We start from the raw sequence: 22120 nt of genomic DNA, 5'->3' as shown, positions 1-22120 counted from the left end.
GTGCTCATGCCCCGAATTCTTTCTTTTATCTGGGGTGCGATGAATAATCGCACTCTATATGGAGTAGCCCCCGAGCCTTAGGTTGAATCAAAGAATCAAGCTGAGGGTCAAACTAGCCTTGAATCTTTCCTTCTTATCCTTCGAGTACTTTTGAAAAATAAGTAGTCGATGCCACGTGTCACAGCCCCCGAGCCTTGAATCCAAATTTTTTTGGAAAAAAGGATCCCAAAGGTCGTGGCAAAAATACTCCTGTTGGGAAAATATAGTCGAAGAGGAAGTAATTAGCAGAAATTAAACTCGAAACTCAAAAAATCTCTTTTTTCGGGACAGCTAACCCGGAAAAAATGGTTAAGCAAGTAACGGCCAAAAAATCCACCAAAAAACTGCCCGTGTCCAATTAATCCCATTGCGCGACGCTTCACCTTTCACACAGTAAACCACTGCCTGAGCGCTGGTTATTTAACCCCGCAGTCAGTTAGGGTTTTTCCTGTGCCTTCAGATCTGACGCGCCACCAGAGAAAAAACAAAATCCCAATTAAAGTTTGACCTGCCTGAGCCCTTCCGCCGCCCTGCGTAGTCGAAAATCTTCGAGCCCGCCACCGTAGCCCCCGAGCGTTGTGCGAACAACTCGTGGCTGAAAAGAGTTGAAATGGCGCCGAAAAAGACCGACCAAAAGGACTTGAAAGAAGCACAAGCAGCAACCGGCGAATGGTCAATTAGTAAGTGTTCTCGCCATAATCTAACAAATTTAGTGTTGGGAGGTCTGCTTCAGGAGAGGGATCTCATCAATTGGCGCCTTCCCTTTCGTGATCCATTTCCCATGGAAAGCGTCGATAAGATTGTTTCTTTCTGCTCTTTTTCTGAACGGGGATTCGCCCTCCCCACTTGTTCGTTCTTCCGTGGCCTTCTCTACTTCTATGGGATTGAGCTGCAACATCTCAACCCCAACTCGATCTGCCATATCTCCATTTTCATCCACTTCTGTGAAGCCTTCCTCGGAATTGAGCCACACTGGGCTCTTTTCCGCTATCTTTTCCGCGTGAACCCCAGCCCACCTCAAAAAATCCTTCTGCAATAGGGGGCGCTGGTATCCAGCTTAGGCAACACGCTAGTGACAAATATATATCGTACAAATTTCTTTCAAATGTCCCCGGGTGGAAACAGCACTGGTTCTATATTGTGAACCACGCCCCCCAACTCCCTGTGCGGTCCGGCAGGCCCCCTGTTCAGCGCGGCGAATGGACATTGGAGCCCAATGAAGCCGAGATGGACCAAGTAAAAGAGCTGCTCGAGTTGATTGCCGCACACAAAGAGACGGGGTAACCGGGGCATCTGTGATGTTATCATTCTTCAAACGCCGAATTCAACCCATCCAGCAGCGCCATACCTTAGATTCGAGTACATGGGTACTGAAGACCCATCCCGTATGTGCGCAGAAGAGCTTGGGGACGATGCTGCACTTGTTCGCGTCAAGCGAATTCTGCTAGATATGGATGCCGTCCCGTATGTTCCAGCGGGATTTACAGCCCAGAATCGACCACCAGCGGTAAGTGTTCGACTTCTCGACTTCTTCCCTCGATCTGAAGAGTTAATACTAACTGATTGTCTTAACACAGGATTCAACAGCATTGTATCGGAGTTACTCCCAACCCGATCTGCCCCGCCTTACCACATGCTGCCCAGCGCGCAGCCAAAGCACAGAAGGAAAAAATTGCTGGCAGCGAGTCGGCCGCGGGCAGCCAGGCAACTGGGGAGGGGGTGCAAGCAAACAACTCCTCCGGATCATCCGTGGAGTTATCTGACGACGCACCTCTAGTTCCCCGGTGGCGCCGGGAGATGCGGAAACGCAAAGCCAGCACCGCTGACCTCGCCGGGTAAGTATCTGTCAAACTATAAAGTGTCGAGTTGTTTCGCTGAAATATTGATAACAACTCTGCTTTGCAGTCCGTCGTCTTCTTTGCCCAGCCCCCAGCGCCAGAGGGTAGCCGAAACGCCCCTCACCGGGAATGACGCACCAGAGGCCAGACCCACAGAAGCGATGGGGTGGAACCGGCACCGTCTCGTGCCGAGGATGTAACGATTGCCGTGCGGGCCCTGCATCGAGGCAACTCGCGCCTTCGACTGAAGCGGCCCTGCCACCATCAGTGGGTGCTGCGGCCATCGCCACGCCAGTGTTGCCAGCCTCATCGACTTGCACGCCTGCACCACCGGCCACGAGTACAATGGTGAAGAAACCCTTGAAGCTGGTGTGGAAAAAACCAACGATGATCCGATCCGAGTGTAAGTAACGCTCTGGACCCTGCCCTTAGCCATGTGATGAAATCACAATAAAAGTGTTGTGCTGTTGTCTTAAGCAGGTCAACCGCTGCGGTAGCGCCAGAACTCGAGTTGGCTCCACCAGCCCCCGAGCTTTCGCCGGGTAGGCCAACGCGCTAGAGCCAGCAGGGAGGGCAGATGTAGTCGTGCTTGACTCGCCACTGCCCGAGCTCCAGCACGCGGAACTCGAAGCCCCTGGCGACGAGCAAGTCGAGGCCGCCACTGCCACACCTGTCGATGTTACAGGTAAATGATCCCACTGCCTTCTGCCGCAATCGTTGCTATGTTAAAAACCTGTCCTTTGCAGAGAGCCCACAGCCGCCAGCTTTGGAGGGTGCGGGTGCTTCCAGCGAAGGACCGTGCTGCCAACCCCTGGGGGAGAGAACACTGATACACTCCAAGAGATGCACCTCCCAGGGGACGATCTGAGCCGCCTGCGCCAAATGATCAAGGCGATCGACACGTTTGCTCTGGTAAAACTTGTCTAAACCGCTGGTAACTGTATGCTTGAGTCGGCTGTCTCTGACCCAGGAAATGTAGGACATGAACCAAAAAACTTCAATGAAGCTGGAAGAGTCCACCAGGCGTATCGACAAGCTGATGCAGGAGCGAGCCGGCTTCGAGCAGACCATCATCGAGCTCCAAGGCCGACTCAAGGAGCAGCGGAAAACCCATCAAGGTACGTTGAATTCGACTCTCAAATCGTACCCGTAGTCGATAACTTCATGGTCTGAAACCTGCTTATCATCGCAGAACTTAAACAACTCTTAAGTTATAAAGAGGGATTGCTTACTGATTTGAAGAACATGCTGTATCGCCGCGCAGATGAAGTCTAAGGTCTGCGGAAGGTGATGGACGACACGGAGAAGCAATCGCCGACTGTCTCCAGCAGATCAAGACTTTGGGCGAGGAGAAAGAGCAGCGCCAGAAGGAACTTAATGACTTGAAGACGGCGGCTCAAGAACTCGTAGAGATGGTGGATCCACAGGAAGACGGCGCTGGAAGATGGGCCACCACTACTTGATCGACTCGCGGGCGCCATAAAAGATCCTCAACTTTGTCACCGAAGCGGCCACATCTTACGTGGGTCATGCCCTGGCCTCGTGAAGTCCTTCTGGCCAAAGGCTCGGCTAGAAGTACTCGTGGAGGGTGCAGCTGCTGAGTGCACTGATGAAAACTTCCGCGAGTATTTGCTAGAGGTCCGACCGGTGGCTGAAAAAATTGTGGGAGACATGGTCCAAGGTTGAACCGTTAGTGTACATGACTTTGTAAATATAAGGAACTACCTTTGTTCTCTTGTACCTTGTATAAAGTTTAGGGGCTCCATCCGCTCTGTAGTAGGGACATGCGACTTCTGAGTGCAACGACTCAGAGAATAGTCGATTTAGCCCTTCGCGAGAGCTCATCGGGTGAGCTAGATAAGATCCCGCCAAAAGGGATCCACTCGTGCCCGGAACGCGCGGTCTGTGGCGCGACGACTAGGATGCTCATGGCAAACAGTCGAAAACTACCCTGAGGTGTAACCACCGCAGGAGTAGCCAATCATGCGGACGTGTTTAAACAAGTTAGATAGAGCCCGAGCCAGACGGGCCTAACCAGTTTGAAAGAAAATGATTAGCATCGCGACGACCATGTGCCACTAGCAAGTAGTCGATTTTGTATAAAATTTGAGCATGGCCAAAGCCGCCGCAGTTATATTCAAGAATTTACATTTCGGGTTGTGTGGCACAAAGCCGCCATATCGACCCGGAAAAGTAAAACTTGCCCTTGACACATACAGAAAATGGAGACGAATCTGCTTAGGGGTAGAACCGTCGCAGGTGCTGGATATCCATGAATTGGGTACATCCTGACTGTCGGGGTGTTGAAGTCGATAAGATACTGGACTTGTAACTCTCTTGACGATGAACGGTCCCTCCATCTTGAGTTAAGCTTGTGCAAACCCGACTCGTCCTGAACGCGACGAAGGACGACGTCGCCAATGCTAAACGACCTTTCCTTAATGTTGCGATCATGATATCGCCAGATTCCCTGTAGGTAACGGCTGACTGAACGAGAGCAGAGCAGCGAGCCTCTTCGACAGAATCCAACTCCAGCTGTCGTGCTTCGTCCGCCCCGCCTTCTTTATACATCTCGACCCTTGGGGATTTCCACATAATATCTGCTGGAGGATCGCCTCGGAACCGTAGACAAGAAAGAACGGGGTCTGCCCTGTGGCTTTTGAAGGTTGAGTCCTGAGCCCCAGACGACGTGTGGCAACTCGTGAATCCACTTCCCGCCCTTTTTGCTGTTGGCATCGTAAAGTCTCTTCTTGAGGCCGTCAATGATCAAGCCATTCGCCCGCTCGACTTGCCCATTTGCCCTTGGGTGAGCTACCAAAACATATTTGACCTCGATGGATGAGTTTTCACAGAATTCCCAGAATTGGTTGGCCGTGAAATTTGAACCCAAGTCAGTGATAATAGTGTTGGGGAAGCCGAAACGATGTAAGATGTCGGAGATGAGTCGACCACCCTGTCTGGAGTAAGTTTGGCGATCGGCTTGAACTCGATCCACTTGGTGAACTTATCGATAGCCACCAGAACATGAGTAAAACCTCCTGGCGCCGTTGCGAAGGGCCCAATCATGTCGAGGCTCCAGCAAGCGAACGGCCAGGAAGGCGGTATAGTGATGAGGGTGTGGGCCGGGACATGAGTTTGCTTACCGAAGAACTGGCAATTCTGACATCGTCGCGCCAGATCTTCAGCGTCGGACACGGCGGTAGGCCACCAGAAACCGGCTCTGTATGCTTTGCCGACCAGTGACTTTGACGCGGCATGGTTACCGCACACGCCCTCGTGTATCTCCCTCAATATGTCCAGACCGTCTTCTGTTGTGACGCACTTCATGAGTACTCCAGATCGTGCGCCGCGCCGATAAAGTTTGTCTTCGACTAGGACAAACCCCTTGCTCCGTCGCATGAGGCGGGCGGCAGCAGCGCTTTTGGGGTCCATCCCTGCTGGTAATACGAGATCTCGGATGAAGTCGATGAAAGGTCCTCTCCAGTCCTCACCGACCAGCAGAACCTCCCATTCTGGCTGTACAGAGCCAGTGGTGGTGGAAACCTGTGGTGAAGGGCTGATGGACGGGTGCTTCAGCTCCTGAACGAATACCCCTGCTGGACTTGTGCTCGGGTTGATCCCAGCTTAGATAAGGCATCGGCAGCGACATTGTGTTCCCGCAGCACATGATGAACTTCTAGGCCAGAAAATTTGTTTTCTAGCTTGCGTACTTCTTGTACATAGACTTCCATGGTCTCCTTGTTGCAGTCCCACTCCTTGTTGACTTGCTGAACGACCAAAAGTGAATCGCCGTAGACAAGTAGTCGCTTGATCCCTAGTGATATCGCCAAACGAAGCCCGTAAAGCAAGGCTTCATACTCGGCTTCATTGTTGGATACCTCCCAGAGAATTTGGAGGACGTACTTGAGTTGTTCGCCTCTTGGGGAAATGAATAAAACTCCAGCGCCGCCGCCATCGAGCTTGAGAGAACCATCGAAGTACATGGTCCAATGATCTGGCTTGTCAACTGGATTGGGAACTTGATTTTCCCTCCACTCTGCCATGAAGTCGACTAGAGCTTGGGACTTGATTGCAGTGCGTGGCTTGAAGTCGATCGACAAAGCCCCCAGTTCCACTGCCCATTTTGAAATACGACCCGTGGCGTCTTGGTTGTGTAGGATATCCGCCAACGGGTAGTCTGTGATCACGGTGATCTGGTACTCTTCAAAGTAGTGGCGTAATTTCCTTGAGGTGATCAGTATGCCATAGAGAAGCTTTTGAACCGCCGGGTACCGCACCTTAGACTCCGAGAGTACTTCACTGACAAAGTACACAGGCCGCTGCACGCCAAAAGCATGGCCTTCCTCGGAGCGTTCGACAACAATAGTACTGCTAATAACGTGGGTAGTTGCCGCAATGTAAAGCAAAAGGGTCTCACCCGGCAATGGTGCTGTGAGGATCGGGGGCGACTGTAAGTGCTGCTTGAGATCCTGCAGAGCCCGCTCGGCTTCCTCTGTCCAGTAAAACTTGTCTTGGCGCTTTAAGAGTTTGAAAAAAGGTAGTCCTCTCTCCCCGAGCCGGGAGATGAACCTGTTGAGAGCTGCCATGCACCCTGTAAGTTTCTGCACATCTTTGATCGTGGCAGGTGCCTCCATATAAGTGATGGCGGTAATCTTTTCAGGGTTGGCCTCGATGCCCCGGCTACTGACTATGAACCCGAGCAATTTGCCTGATGGAACACCGAAAACGCACTTGGTTGGATTAAGCTTCCATCGGTACTTCCTTAGGCTGGCAAAAGTTTCCTCCAGATCCGTGATCAGGCCCTCGGGACTCCGGGTTTTCACGACCACGTCGTCCACGTAGGCCTCCATGTTCCGGTGTAACTGATCAGCGAAGCACATCTGAATTGCCCGCTGATAGGTGGTACCAGCGTTCTTCAACCCGTAGGACATTGTCTTGTAGGCATAAGTCCCAAACGGGGTGATGAACGCGGTCTTGATCTGGTCTTCTTCCTTGAGAGCAATCTGGTAGTAGCCTGAATAACAATCAAGGAAACATAATAGTACACAACTTGTGGTCGAGTCGACTACCTAATCGATGCGAGGGAGCCCAAAGTGATCCTTTGGGCAATGCTTGTTGAGATCAGTATAATCGACACACATTCTCCATTCTTTATTCTTTTTTAATACAAGGACGGGGTTAGCTACCCACTCTGGGTGGATCACTTCTTTAATGAATCCAGCCGCGCGGAGTTTGGCTAGTTCCCGTTTGATAGCCTCCCGTTTATCAGGGGCAAAACGGCGAAGTCGTTGCTTCTTTGGTACAGCTTGTGGGTACACGTTGAGACTATGCTCGATCAGCTCCTTAGGCACCCCTGGCATATCCGATGGCTTCCATGCGAATATGTCTCGGTTAGCCCGCAGGAAGCTGACGAGCTCGAGTTCCTATTTGTCACCCAAGCCCGCGCCGATGATGGCTGTCTTGAATGAGTCGCCTTCTTGGAGCTGGATCGTCTTGAGAGCCATCTCGCCCGTCGACTTGACGCCCGATTGGCTCGCCTTCTTCGTCGGGATGTCTAGCTCAGCTTGAGAGAGTCGCTGTGCGGCCGCGAGTGCTTCAGCGGAAGCATCTGGCACGCGGGAAGTCGATGCATACTGGATGGCCTCTTGATTGCAGTCATAAGACTTCTTCAAGTCGCCTCGGAGCGTGAGCACACCACTGTATCCTGGCATCTTCAGAAGCAAGTAGACATAATGCGGCACCGCCATGAACTTGGCGAGCGCCAGCCTCCCCAGTATAGCGTGGTAGGAAGATTCGAAGTTGGCCACCTCGAACTTGATGAACTCGGTTCGGTAGTTCTCCCTCGTCCCGAAAGTGACTGGGAGAACGACTGTTCCAAACGGATGCGCGGCATTGCCAGGGACAATACAGTAAAAAGGAGCTTTGCTCGGAGTGAGCTTGTTGGTAAGGTCCAGACCCATCTTCTTCAGCGTACTGGCGAAGATAAGATTGAGTCCGCTCCCACCATCGATAAGAACCCGAGTAAGCTTGACCTCTGCGACCACGGGATCCAGCACCAGTGGGAACTTCCCAGGCTCGGAAAAGCTGGTCCATTGATCATCACGGGAAAATGATATGGGGACCTCCGACCATCGGAGTGGTCGTGGTACCGCCGGTTCAACTGATAGAATCTCCCGTAGCAGCAATTTCTGTTCCCGCTTGGAGCAAAAATCTTCATCACCGCCAAAGATGACGTTGACGGTCTTGGAGGCATCCTGGAATTTGGGCGTCTCAGATTTGTCATCCTGTTCCTCGTCTTCGGGCTCTTTGCCCCTCGACTTGTTCTTCTTGCCGTTTCCAGGAGAGCCAAAGGTGCGCTTGAGCTGAAAGCAGTCGATCGCTGCGTGTTTGGAGTTGACACACCACGGGCACTTCTTCTGCAGGAGTTTTTCAAACTGCTCCTGCGTGGTCGACTTCTTGCCCCGTGGAGGACGGTCCACAGCTGCGACAAGATCGTCTGGCTTGCGTTTTCGGGAAGAACCCGAAAAGTCCCGCTGGCCTTTGTCAGCCCGGTTGTTGTTGTTGCGCTTCTGGTTGAGGTCGGTGCGTCTTGAAAACCTCTCGCGCATCTTTTCTTCTTGTTCAGACCAGTCGTGCATCATGTCGCGTAGACCTGCAACCGTCTTCGGCCTGTTACGCCCAAAATCATGATATATACCTGGGTCTGTGAGGCCGTTGTAGAAGCAGTCGATAATGTCCTCTTCCGAGATGTTGGCGATGGTGGCCCGCACATCAAATAAACGGCGGGTGTAGGATCGGAGGAGTTCATTGCGCTCTTGCTTGCACTGGGCGAGGTCGTGCCGGGTTCCTGCTCGGGATATCGCTCCCTGGAAGTTGTCGATGAAGACCTTCTTGAGGCCTTCCCAGGAGTCGATGGAGTCGCTGGGGAGGCTTTCCAGCCAAGTCAACGGTGCAGGCTCCAAAGCCATCGGAAAGTAGACGACTTTGGTAGTGTTGGAGCCGCCAGCCACCTCAATGGCAGTAGAGTAACAGCGGAGCCATTGTTGGGGGGCCTGCTTGCCGTTGTACTTGGTAATGCCAATTGGCTTAAAACCCTCCGGGTACTTGTAGTTGTTGAATCTCGCAGTGAACGCAGGGAAACGATCGCTGCAGTCAGCATCGTCTCGCTCGGCTCCGTCGCCTCGAGTCGAGGACTGACCGGGCATCGCGCCCCTCATTGATCTTCTGGCGAAGATCAGGTTGTTGACGTGGAGGGTTGGGCTGCCTCGGGTTGTTTGCCGGAGGTGGCTGCCGCCTCCCACCGGTGAGCTGGCTTCCACCCACGCCATCATTGTTGTTGCTGCGTTGGGGTCGCGGGCGATTACCTGTTGTTCGACTTGGGGCCTGGCTTCGACTGTCTCTGACGCGCTCGTCCCTGACAAGCGATGCCGGAGCCTGCTGGTCCAACTGGACCCACGCCCGTTGGGCGTAGATGAGTGCTTGTCGGACGTTGGGGTCGTTGCTTCGCTCGAGTAATGCTGTTATCCGAGCAATGTTGGCCACAGGAGTCCTGAAGCCACGCTCATCTGCCGCGGCGAATTTGGCGTCGAGTTCGCGCTGTGCAGAACGTATGCGCTCGTTGGCTCGCCTTCTGCGAACCGCACGAGCTCTGTTCCTTGCCCGTCGCGCGTCGCGCTCGGCGTCGTTCTCGTTCTCGGCTTCAGCGGTGTCTTCATCTTCTGATATGCCATCAAGTGCGCCAATGGGGATGAGGGCATCATCGTCCCCTTCTTCCGCCATCAGGACTTGGCAAGTTGCGAGTTCTTCAGAGGGGGCTTCGACTAGCTCAGTCGAGCCCTCGGTTATGGTAGCCAACGCCCTGCCCTCCTGAAAAGGCAAAGGCTCAAGGTGGGCTACCAAGCGGTCTTCATGTCCGAGTAGATCGGACAGATTCATCCCCCTCCAATGAACAATTCGTCCTTCGGAGGTGGTGGTGATCATCAGCCCACAAGTGGCTAGGTGATCCTCAGCTTCCCGACATGCGGTGGCCTCGGAACCTCCAGCCTGGAGCAAAGAGTCCAGGTCCTTTTCCAACGTGGAAAAAGGAACAGTAGAGATAGACTCTGCCTCGGTTTCCCTGGCAGAGTCAAAAAACGGCAACTCGTCGAGACTATTGACAAAGTCGTCGAGCCTTGAGGCAAGTGTTTTTAGCTTGAAGGTGTCGTCGACGATGTGCCGACGGAAACCGCCTGCGCCATTGGCAACGCAAACCCACGAGCCAAAAACAAAGGTTGTGCTCTCAGGGAGCACGGGACTGGGGAACTTGAAAAGAGCCATCGAGTTCTCCAGCGGATCTCTGATGCGCTCCCCTACCTGGCGCGCCAGCTGTCGGGTTTTATCCGGCTGCCCACCGAGGGGTATACCCAAGGTGGTAGGTTTTCGGTTGGGATGCGCCGAGATCAGGAACTCGAAGGTGCAAACAACACAAGATTTAGACAGGTTCAGGCCGCAATATGCGTAATGCCCTACGTCCTGTATGATGGTTTGTATTGCTTTGATGTTGATCTGGTGATCTTGGTTTTGAGGGGGTCCCTGCCCCCCCTTATATATCCGGGGGGGACAGGGTTACATGAATCCTAGTCTGATACTAACTTAGAAATCGTACTCAAGTACAACTCGAGTAGTTTCCTTCTGCATCGACTAGTTCTACTCCACATGCGGGTAGAATACAACATAAATAAGGTACAGAACATGTCCTATCCCTTAGCCCAATACGGACTCCTTGACGTACGCAGCCCCGTGGCCCCGGGTCTGACAGATGACCCCATGCTGACGGCCGAAAACATAAAGACCTTCAAGAGAACCTTCAAAGAACTGTACGATTTTTCCTAGATAAGACCTGAGTATTGTTCTGCTTGTTCGTATTGACAAGTTGTTTTGACTCAATCTCCATCGTTACGCAGCATGTGATCACTCACTCCCAGAAGAAATCAGAGAAGCTGAGCGCGGTTGTGAGTGGTCACCAAGAGCTGGCTGCTCTGGACAAGCGCATCTGCGACGAGCAGACGAAGAACTGCTATCTAAAGAGGGAGCTTGATATGCTGAAACAGGAGAGAACTCGAGAGACTTGGCTGCTCAAGAACGACCTGCAAAACCTCGAGAAGGCAAACTACGAGCTCCAAAAACAGCTCAAGGAACAACAGGCGGCGCACCAAGAGCAGCTCAAGGAGCAAAAGAAAGCGCACCAAGGTAAGCCCTCGCTTCCCTCGGGTACGTTTCCTTAATGGGTTCCCCTGGTTGCTGAAATATCTTCACCGCAGAGCTTAGGAAAATCATAAAATACAAAGAAGATCTGCTTACTGACGTGAAGAATATGCTGTATCACTGTACAGATTACGTCGAGAGGCTGCAGAAGGTAGTCGCCGACACTGAGGAACAATTCGCCGACTGCCTTCGACAAATCAAGACGCTAGGCGAGGAAAAGAGACGGCGGGAGAAGGAATTGGAAATTTTCAAGGAAGCCGCCCTGGAACTGGTGGACATGGTGGATCCACCAGAAGAAGGCGAAATAAGCCCGCGGCCCTTGCTCGAACGTCTTCGCGGAGCCCCGCAAAAGGTGGTCAGATTCCTCTCGGAAGCCCCGGTCGCATGCGTCAGCCATGCCCTCGCCTTCGTAAAGTCTTTTGTGCCGAGGGCACAACTAGAGATATTTGCTCAGGGCATGGCTGCGGATTGCACCGAGGATCAATTCGACCAATACCTTCAAGAAGTCCAAACTGTAGCAGAACAAATAGTACAAAGTGTACTGCAGGATTAGGGTGTAAAAAACAAGTATTTACTTCCTTGTATATATAGTTTCTTTGATGTCTCAACTATGTGCCTTGGCTGAATTGGCATCCAGGCTTAAAAGGCTAAGTAGTAGACACTACTCCGGGTGCAGCGACCCGGAAGGTAGCCATAGCTCCAAGTAGGAACTCATCTAACAAGTTAGCCACAACCCGATCGGGTGGGTCTAAACTGTTAGGAAAGAACGCGAGCACCGTCGTGAGATTGCCGTGCGTAAGGCAGAAAAACTAAACTACTCCGAGTGCATCGACTCTGGATGTAGTCGAGGTCGCTCCTCATATGAGCACGCTCCACGAATTAGGTAGGAACCGGATAAGCGGATCAAACTCATTGGGAGCAAATGCGGGCATCGCCGCGGGTCTGCCTTATGTAAGGCAAAAAATGAAACTACCCTGAGTGCAACGACTCAGGATGTAGTCGAGGTAGCTCTTCATGCGAGCCCATCCAACAAACTGGGTATAAACCAGTCGAACGGATTGATTTTGTTGGGATAAATGCAGTAGTGAGAGACCATTCAAGGCTTTGGTGGAAGTCGATTTGTAGAAGGTAAGAACGGAGTTGAGGCCTCCATCCAAACATGAAGTCGATAAGATATGAACGTGGCCGTAGTCTCCGTAAAATTCATGACAAGAAGTCAATTTATATAAGTACTGCACGTGACCATAGCCTCCGTGTGTTCATAAAGGACTTTACAACCCGAATCTTGTGGCACATAGCCTCCAAATTGATTCGAGAGAAAAAAGATCGCCTAGGCGCTCGGAGATTCAGCTATCCCCGGACATCTTCTCATGGGTAGAACTTGCGCAGGTTCTGGATGTTCCAAGAGCTCGGGACATCTTGGCCATCAGGGTATTCTAGTCGATATGACCCTGGTCTTGTAACCTGCTTAACGACGAACGGGCCTTCCCATCTTGAGTTGAGCTTGTGCAGGCCGGTCTCGTCTTGGATGCGACGTAAGACCAAGTCACCTATGCTGAATGACCGCTCCTTCACGTTGCGATCGTGATACCGCCGAATCCCCTGCAGGTATCGAGTAGATTGAACAAGAGTGGTGCAGCGAGCCTCCTCAACAGAATTGAGCTCTAATTGCCTCGCCTCGTTCGCCTCGCCTTCGTTGTATATTTCAACCCTTGGGGATTTCCACATGATGTCGGCCGGCAAGATAGCTTCAGATCCGTACACGAGAAAAAATGGAGTTTGCCCTGTGGCTTTGGACGACTGAGTCCGAAGCCCCCCGTCGACATGTGGCAGCTCATGTATCCATTTGCCTCCCTTCTTGCTATTTTCATCGTAGAGTCTCTTCTTGAGGCCATCAATTATCATGCCGTTCGCCCGTTCGACTTGTCCATTGGCCCTTGGGTGTGCAACAGAGACATATTTGACCTCGATGCATGCATTTTCACAGAACTCCCAGAACTGGTTGGCCGTGAAATTTGACCCAAGTCTGTGATGATGGTATTCGGGAAGCCGAAGCGATGCAAGATATCAGAGATGAAATCCACAACCTGATCTGGTGTAAGCTTGGCTATCGGCTTGTACTCGATCCACTTGGTAAACTTCTCGATAGCCACCAACACATGGGTGAAACCGCCTGGCGCCGTTGTGAAGGGCCCAATCATATCAAGGCTCCAACAAGCAAAGGGCCAGGATGGCGGTATGGTGATGAGGCTGTGGGCTGGAACATGAGACTGCTTGCCAAAGAATTGACAGTTTTGGCACCTGCGCACGAGATCCTTCGCATCGGATACTGCAGTGGGCCACCAAAAACCGGCCCTGTATGCTTTCCCCACCAGCGTTGTTGAAGCTGCGTGGTTGCCGCAGACACCCTCGTGGATCTCCCGCAGTATGTCATAGCCATCTTCCTTTGTGACGCACTTCATGAGAACACCTGAACGGGCACCACGCCGGTAGAGCTTGTTGTCGACTAAGACAAAACCTTTGTTTCTGCGCATGACGCGTGCCGCCTCTGCGCTCCTGGCGTCAATTCCCGCTGGTAGCCTTTGATCTCGGATGAAGTCGATAAAAGCCTCTCGCCAGTCCTCCCCCAGCACCATAACCTCTCGATCGGGTTGTGGGGGACCCACGTCGATGGTTACCTGTGGAGAAGACTTGATGGATGGCTGCTTGAGCTCCTGGATAAAAACTCCCGGTGCAACCTGAGCACGAGTTGACCCCAGCTTGGACAAAGTATCTGCACCAATATTGTGCTCTCATAGCACGTGATGAACCTCCAAGCCGAAAAATTTGTTTTCCAACTTTCGCACTTCCTGCACATAGGCGTCCATCGTCACCTTGTTGCAGTCCCACTCTTTGTTGACCTGCTGAACAACAAGAAGAGAATCGCCATAGACAAGTAGTCATTTGATCCCTAGTGATATCGCCAAACGAAGCCCGTGAAGCAATGCTTCATACTCGGCTTCATTGTTGGATACCTCCCACAGGATCTGAAGGACGTACTTCAATTGTTCACCTCGTGGAGAAATAAGCAGAACTCCGGGACCGCCGCCATCGAGCTCGAGGGACCCATCAAAGTACATGGTCCAGTGCTCTAGCTTGTCGACTGGAGTTGGGAATTGATTCTCCCTCCATTCAGCCATGAAATCGACTAGAGCTTGAGACTTGATTGTAGTGCGTGGCTTGAAGTCGATTGACAAAGCCCCCAGTTCCACTGCCCACTTTGATATACGCCTCGTGGCATCTTGATTATGAAGAATATCCGCCAGCGGGAAATCCGTAATCATAGTGATCTTGTACTCGTCGAAATAATGGCGCAGCTTTCTTGATGCGATTAGAATTGCATATAAAAGCTTTTGAACGACGGGGTATCGTACCTTGGATTCGAAGAGTACCTCGCTGACGAAGTAGACAGGCCTCTGCACTCCAAATGCATGGCCTTCCTCGCCTCGCTCGACTACAATAGCACTGCTGACAACATGAGTTGTTGCCGCGATGTAAAGTAGTAGATCTTCCCTGGGCAATAGTGCTGTAAGGATCGGAGGAGACTGAAGGTGATGTTTCAGATCTTGTAGAGCCCGCTCGGCCTCCTTCGTCCATTGGAACTTATCTTGGCGTTTCAGGAGCTTGAAGAAGGGTAGTCCTCTCTCCCCGAGTCGGGAGATAAACCTGTTCAGGGCTGCCATACAACCTGTTAGCTTCTGCACATCCTTCATTGTGGCCGGAGCCTCCATATCAGTAATGGCCAAAATCTTTATAGGGTTGGTTTTGATGCCCCGATTGCTGACGATGAACCCAAGCAATTTCTCTGAAGGTACTCCAAAGACACACTTGGTTGGGTTGAGCTTCCACCGAAATCTGCGCAGACTGCTGAACGTTTCTTCCAAATCTGCGATAAAGTCGTCGGAATCCCTGGTCTTGATGACCACATCATCCACATAGGCCTCAAAGTTCCGATGCAGCTGATCCGCAAAGCACATCTGGATCACACGCTGATATGTTGCTCCTGCGTTTTTCAACCCGAAGCATATGGTTTTGGAGGCATATATCCCGTACGGGGTGATGAACGTTGTCTTGATTTGGTCCTCCTCCTTGAGCGCAATCTGATGATATTCTGAATAACAATCAAGGAAACAAACAAGGACACAACCAGCCGTCGAGTCGACAACTTGGTCAATGCGCGGGGGCCCAAAGTGATCTTTGGGACAGTGCTTGTTGAGATCAGTGTAGTCGACACACATTCTCCATTCATTATTCTTTTTTCTTACAAGAATGGGATTAGCTACCCACTCTGGATGGATTACTTCTTTAATGAATCCAGCCGCGAGAAGTTTAGCTATTTCCCGCTTAACCACCTCACGCTTGTCGTGGGCAAACCTTCGCAGGCGTTGCTTTTTCGGCACAGCCTTTGGGTGTACATTCAGACTATGCTCGATCAGCTCCCTGGGCACCCCTGGCATATCTGCTGGTTTCCATGCGAACATATCTCGGTTAGCCCGTAGGAAACTGATGAGCACGAGTTCCTATTTGTCACCTAAGCCCGCGCCAATAACGGCGGTCTTAGATGGATCACCCTCCTGGAGCTGGATCGTCTTGAGGGCCACGTCATCTGTCGACTGGATGCTCGACTTGCTGGCCTTTCTCGAAGGATCGCCACCCCGGACTGAGAGAGTTGCTGTGCGGCCGCGAGTACTTCTCCCGAAGCATCTGGCACACGAGTAGTCGAAGCGTACTGGATCGCCTCCTGATTGCAGTCATACGACTTCTTGAAGTCACCCCGGAGAGTGAGTACTCCACTGAGTCCTGGCATCTTGAGAAGCAGATAAACGTAATGTGGCACTGCCATAAATTTGGCGAGTGCCGGACGACCCAATATTGCATAGTAAGAAGATTCGAAGTTAGCCACTTTGAATTTGATAAATTCAGTGCGTTAGTTCTCCCTCGTGCCAAAGGTGACTGGGAGAACTACTGTACCAAGTGGGTGTGCCGTGTTACCTAGGACGATACATTAGAAGGGGGACTTGCTCGGAACCAGCATGTCCTTGAAGTCCAGGCCCATTTTCCTCAGAGTGCTGGCGAAGATAAGGTTAAGACCACTCCCACCATCGATGAGCACCTTGGTGAGCCTGACCTCTGCCACCACAGGATCCAGAACCAGGGGGAACTTGCAAGGCTCTGAAAAACTCATCCACTGGTCGTCGCGGGAGAACGAGATGGGGACCTCCGACCAACGAAGTGGTCGTGGTACCGCCGGCTCGATGGACATGATCTCCCGAAGAAGCAGCTTCTGGTCCCGCCTGGAGCCGAAATCCCCATCACCTCCGAAGATGATGTTGACGGTCTTCGAAGCGTCCTGGAACTGCGGGTTGCGCCCTTGGTCCTCTTGGTCGTCATCCTCGGGTTCTTTGTCCGCAGGCTTCTTATTCTTCTTAGCACCGCCGGAGTTGCTGAACGTCCTCCGGAGATGGTAGCAGTCGATGGCCGCATGGTTGGCACCTGGATGCCATGGGCACTTCTTCTGCAGGAGCTTCTCGAACTCTTCCTGCGTCGTCGACTTCTTGCCCCGCGAGGGACGATCCACAGCCGCGATGAGATCATCTGGCTTGCGTTTTCAGGGTGGACCCGAATAATCCCGCTGACCTTTATCGTTGCGGTTGTCGTTTGGGCGTCTCAGATTGCTATCTTGGCGCCGCGGGAACCGCTCCCGCATCTTCTCCTCCTGCTCGAATCAATCGTGCATCATATCACGAAGAGCCGCAACAATCTTCGGCCTATTCCGCCCAAAATCCCTGTAGATGCCTGGGTCGGTGATGCCATTGTAGAAGCAGTCGATGATGTCGTCCTCCGAGATGTTCGCGATGGTGGCGCGGACGTCGAATAAGCGACGTGTGTAGGACCGCAGGAGTCCGTTACGTTCCTGTTTACACTGAGCAAGATCGTGACGAGTACCTGTGCGAGCAATCGCTGCCTGGAAGTTGTCGATGAAGACCCTCTTGAGCCGTTCCCAGGAGTCGATGGAGTTGTTGCTTAGGTTCTCCAGCCACGTGAGCGGCGCAGGGTCCAAAGCCATCAGGAAGTAGATAACCTTGGTGATGTTCGAGCCCCCTGCGACCTCAATGGCCGTGGAGTAGCAACGTAACCACTGCTGAGGAGCCTGCTTGCCATCGTACTTGGTGATGCCGATCGGCTTGAAGCCCTCTGGGTACTTGTAGCTGCTAAAATGTGCAGAGAAAGCTAGGAATCGGTCGCTACAGTCAGTACCTTCAGTTTCAACTTCTTCGCAGACCTTGCGCCTGGAGGAGATCACGGACCGCGCGTCGCGGCCTTCATAGATGTGCTGGCGCAGGTCTTCTGGAGGAGGTCGACGGCTGACCTGTCGCGGGTTACCCCCTGGAGGTGGCTGCTGCCTCCCGCCAGGGGCCTGGCTCCCGCGAGCGTTGTCATTTTTGAGGCTGGGCTGAGGTCGAGGACGTCCGCTAGCCGTTCGGCTGTGGCCCTGGCTGCGGCTCTCGCCCACGAGCTCATCCTTGATGGTGGATGCCGGGTTATGCTGATCCAGCTGGATCCAGGCCCTCTGCGCATAAAGAAGTGCTTGACGCACATTCGGGTCATTATTGCGCTCGAGGATGGCAGTAACCCTGTCGATGTTGGCCACCGGAGTCCTGAAGCCTCGTTCGCTTACAGCGGCGAACTCAAGGTCAAGCTCGCGATGCATAGATCGCCTGCACTCGTTGACCCTTCGCCGCCGAATTGTGCGGGCCCTGTTCCTGGCCCTCCGTGCCTCATGATCGGCGTCGTTCTCATCGCCGGCGTTGGCTGTGACCTCGTCTTCAGAGACCGCTTCAAATTCGACGATGGGAAGATCCCCATCGTCCTCGCCTTTTTCTGCCATTAGCACCTGGTGGGAGGCGAGCTCAACGGAGCTCGTGTTGACTAGTTCTGTCGACTCCTCCGCCACGGTAGCCAACGGCCTACCCTCCTGGAAAGGCAGAGGCTCGAGATGGGCCACAAGTCGAGCCTCAGCCTCGAGTAGATCGGAGAGCTTCATCTCCCTCCAATGTACGAAGCGCCCCTCGGGTGTGGAGGTGATCATTAGATCACTGGCGCCAAAACTACCCGAGGCCCCCCGACATGCGGTGGCTTCGGGCCCTCCAAGTTGGAGCAAGGAATCCAGGTCCTCCTCCAATGCAGAGAAAGACTCAGAGAAGTTGGCCCCCTGAAGATCAGTGGCCAAGTTGCGTGAATCGAGTTGAGATCGGTTACGCGAATCCTTAGATTGGAACGAATCCAACCCAAGGGAAGTTGCCACAACGCTGGATGAAGTCGAGCCTGGAGTAGACTCCACCTCGATCTTTGTTGCGGAAGCATGGGTTGACAAGTCGTCGAGCCCGTCGACGAACTTGTCGAGGTTGCTGCGGTGATCCGCAGCGGAAGTCTTTGGCTTCATGTCGACGAGGAATCGACAGAAGTTGCCTGCACCGTCTGCGATGCAGACCCACGAGCCAAAAATAAATGCCGTGCTCTAAGAGGGAACTGACCTGGAGAATTGACCTGGAGAATTGGAAAGTTGCCATCGAGCTCGCCGGTGGATCTTCGACGCGCACCCCTACCTGGCGCGCCAGCTGTCGGTGTTTTACCGGCTGCCCACCGAGGGATATACCCAAGGTGGTAAGTTTTAGGTGAGGAGACGCCGAGATCAGAAACTCGAAGGTGCTAGGAACACAAAGCTTTAGACAGGTTCGGGCCGCTAGGTGCGTAATACCCTACGTTCTGTATGGTGATTTGTATTGCTTTAGGTGTAAAATGACCTAGAGATCATGTTTTTAGAGGGGTCCCTGTCCTCCCTTGTATATCTGAGAGGCCAGGGTTACAAAGATACTAACCAACTCCAGCTAAGGAATCGTACCAGAACATATTTCGGGTAGATTCCTTCTGTATCGGTTAGCTCTATCTCCTACTTAAACAGGATAAATAAGAGATAAACGAGATAAATAAGAGATAAAACGGACTTAATCTCTTAAACCTCTGTAGACAGCCTCGTGGCCCCGGGTGTGACACATAGCTCTAGCAGCCTTCTCTTCTCTTATATCTGCTGCTGCAATAGCTGGCAACACAGCTCGTCTTCTTGGAGCTGACGATACTAGTTCATATCTTCGTTTTTTACCCCTTCGGGTGCTGTACGCTTTGATCTTGTTTGCATTTGGGATGTTGATGGTTGTGCCGCTCGAGCAGCTTGACGCAGTCTCGTTCTCACTTTGGCCAACCTTTGTCTAGATCCTTTGGTAGGCTGCGGTATCCTCCGCGGGCACTCCCATTTGCTCGAGTCAAACCTCGAACTGTCCATCCGCAACATCTTCAACTTCCACATCTTCATTGCCTGTCTGATTTCGCTCCGGCACGAGGACGAGGGCTTGAGTATCCTCCGTCTGCCTTGCCGAAGCGCTGGAACTCTTTTTTTCGGTGCCATGCGGTATGCTAGGCCAAACCATGGTGGGCGCCAAAAATGTTGGTGGAGGGTATCCTTAGGGACGAAAAGGCATCCCAACAGCTCGTGGAACGAACCCCGAAGGCACAACAGAAGAAAGAGACGCCTTCGGTCCATACCAAATAATTTTACCCGTCCCATCAGTTACAGGGTGGTTATAGAGACAGTTCACCTACCTTCGAACGTAATTACACCTTTTGCTCCCAACAACCATATTCCAAGAATATTCTAAAGGCAAACAGTAATTTTATATCTAAGCCTCCTTTACAACTCATCACGGCCATCGGGTCCAGCTCGACTTGCTCATTTCTTCCACCCCTAGACTTTTTGACCTTCCCCCGCTTGGTCGCAGGTTAGCTTCGCTCCATGATCCTTCGGGAGGTCTTTGTCTCCGTGACTCTTCGGCTCCGATCAAAGACCATTGATTTGTTCACGAAGCCGTGGAGGGTCGCCGTCGCCCTTCGTCATCAGTCCCTTCGGCGCGATCCGAAGGTAGCGCCCCCAACAGAGATAGAGATGATGAAGTCGGGGTTCTGATTCAGCACAAGTATTGTTTCTGCAAAACTGACGAAAAGAAACTGCTAGTAATTCCCATGTACTGGAGAGGAAAAGGGTTGCAGGAAACGGTTTCGATTCAGGGGAGATGCGACCTGAATCTGAATGGATCGTGGCCGGCCAATCCGAAAGGACCGGCGCCTTATCTTGAGCTCAGCTTCAGAACGACCTGATCTGAGGATGGCCGGCGGTTGACGCCAACCATTCTTTTGGGTGAGATAAGACTCAGCTGCGGCGGATGGAAAGTGACCGCCGCTTTGAACAACTGGGAGGCGGAGATGGAGGATGGGCGTCGTCAGGAACTAGCTGAATCCGGTTCAGGTTCATTCAGTCGACAGGATCAGGATGGGCATGCATGACTGTCAGTTATCCGGGGGAGGATCCGACTAATCGTGTGGTGGTTATGGTAAGAGATGTCAAAGTTGTGGCCGCAGAAAACTACTCTGTACAGTACATTCGGGTGAAAGCGCTGTGACTGGAAGCGAGGGGATTCTGCACACTTGCCAGTCATTCCATCAGGATTCAGGATGAGGCACCATCACCTTGTGCGGTTGTTTCTGGCTGCCGATTTGGGGTGGTGGGCAGCCATTGCAGGGCTCCTTTCAGCGTTGACGACAATTCTGATTCGAAATGCAACTAGTGGTACTGTTTCATTTCCATTCAGCCGGTGGCAAGCAAGAATTCAGATTTCCTCGGCTCGGCGCTTGTTGGATTGCAAAGAAAAGGAGCCAAGTTTTGTTTGCACATCACAATATCACATGGTGTGTGGTGACCAGCCTTTGATCTGTCACCCCTTGTAGTTGCAGGCAGCCATCAAAGATTCCAGCTTTCTGCCTTTGCGCGAAAAAGAGAGGCAGGATCTGTTGAGAAGGAGAAGAGAAGGAAGGGAACCAAACCAAACCAAACCTGCTGTGCTGTCCGTCCTCCCACCCAATGCAAGCAAGGAAGGAAGGAAGGACTGCTGGTGTAATCCAAAGGGGATCCAGTGCAGTGGGGAATAATGGAATTTCTGCACAGTGCTGTTCGGGCTGCCGGGAGGGAGGAACACCAAACACATGGCATGTTAGGCAGCAGCAAGCCAGCAAGGGCTCTCTGACCAGACCGATAAGAACTGAACCGAAATGAGGCGAGGGCGAGGTTCCGCGGGCACATGGCCTGCCTTTGTTGTCGCCTCTGCCTTCGCCCATCGCTCCCTCTGCTGCTGCAAGAGCTGGCCTGGCCAGGCCAAGCTGGGGGGTTCAGAATCTCCGGCCACAAATTTCAAATTTTTGCTGGATTTTTTCGAGCTCCTGCACTGCAACAGCCCGTTTGACATCTGCACAAGTTGTAAAAAAGAAGAAGAAAAATGAAATCATTAAAATCACAGGTAGACAAGACGCGGCCGGAAAAAAAAATAAAAAAAACTCCCTTCCTACTTGCTAGTAGCGTCGTCGTAGCCGGCCGGTGGGTCTCTGTCGGAGGGAGCGTCGTGGGCGTCGCCTACCCAGGCCAAAATCGCGGCACCATTCATGCGCCTTTGGTTTCCATTCAATTCTTTCCGCTTTTCTCTCGCGTAAAGTTAGCTCCAAACCGGACTGGCTTTGTCCGTTTGTTTCATACAGTAGTAAAATAAAATAGGTTGTGGAAATGGGAAGGGGAAAAAAAAGGGCAATTCAGTCAGTTTTCGATCCAGTCGTCACCAAAGCAAGCAAACATGGGTGCGTCGTCTTCTGCTGCTCAAGCTTCAGGTCAAGCTGCAACAAAGCCTCCTCCATCCTCTATTCCTCTGGCTGGGCTACCTTCGGAGACCACTTTTCTAATCTGACGATGCACAACTCCTTGCCACCTTTTGGAGGTGCCGCCGAAACGATCCGTCGTCCATGGATTCGATCTCATCAGCAGGCACTGACGGGATTTCGTGTTGGATCCAGGTCATCTTGATTAA

At 52.4% G+C, this 22120-nt stretch overlaps 1 protein-coding gene and 1 long non-coding RNA gene across 2 annotated transcripts in view; one reads left to right on the top strand and one right to left on the bottom strand.

Annotated features, from left to right (window-relative positions):
* The window catches only part of LOC112899178 (MAP7 domain-containing protein 1-like), a 40885-nt gene extending 29122 nt beyond the window's left edge, over window positions 1-11763 (top strand). Inside the window, exons 6-8 of the mRNA XM_025967542.1 lie at window positions 10820-11105; window positions 11249-11400; window positions 11758-11763. Coding sequence (XP_025823327.1) covers window positions 10820-11105; window positions 11249-11400; window positions 11758-11763 — 444 coding nt within the window. The remainder of the gene's footprint in view (window positions 1-10819; window positions 11106-11248; window positions 11401-11757) is intronic.
* Window positions 11764-19364: 7601 nt separating this feature from the next.
* LOC112883196 lies at window positions 19365-20561 on the bottom strand. Its single transcript, XR_003226774.1, has 2 exons — window positions 20292-20561; window positions 19365-20205 (listed from the first exon to the last, which is right to left on the bottom strand). It is a non-coding gene; the product is annotated as an uncharacterized LOC112883196 (long non-coding RNA).
* Window positions 20562-22120: the final 1559 nt, after the last annotated feature.

This window comes from Panicum hallii, chromosome 1 (assembly GCF_002211085.1).
Source record: "Panicum hallii strain FIL2 chromosome 1, PHallii_v3.1, whole genome shotgun sequence".
Taxonomy (NCBI): Eukaryota; Viridiplantae; Streptophyta; class Magnoliopsida; order Poales; family Poaceae; genus Panicum; species Panicum hallii.
The sequence above is the reverse complement of the archived record's forward strand: the minus strand, read 5'-3'. Positions and strand labels throughout refer to the sequence as shown.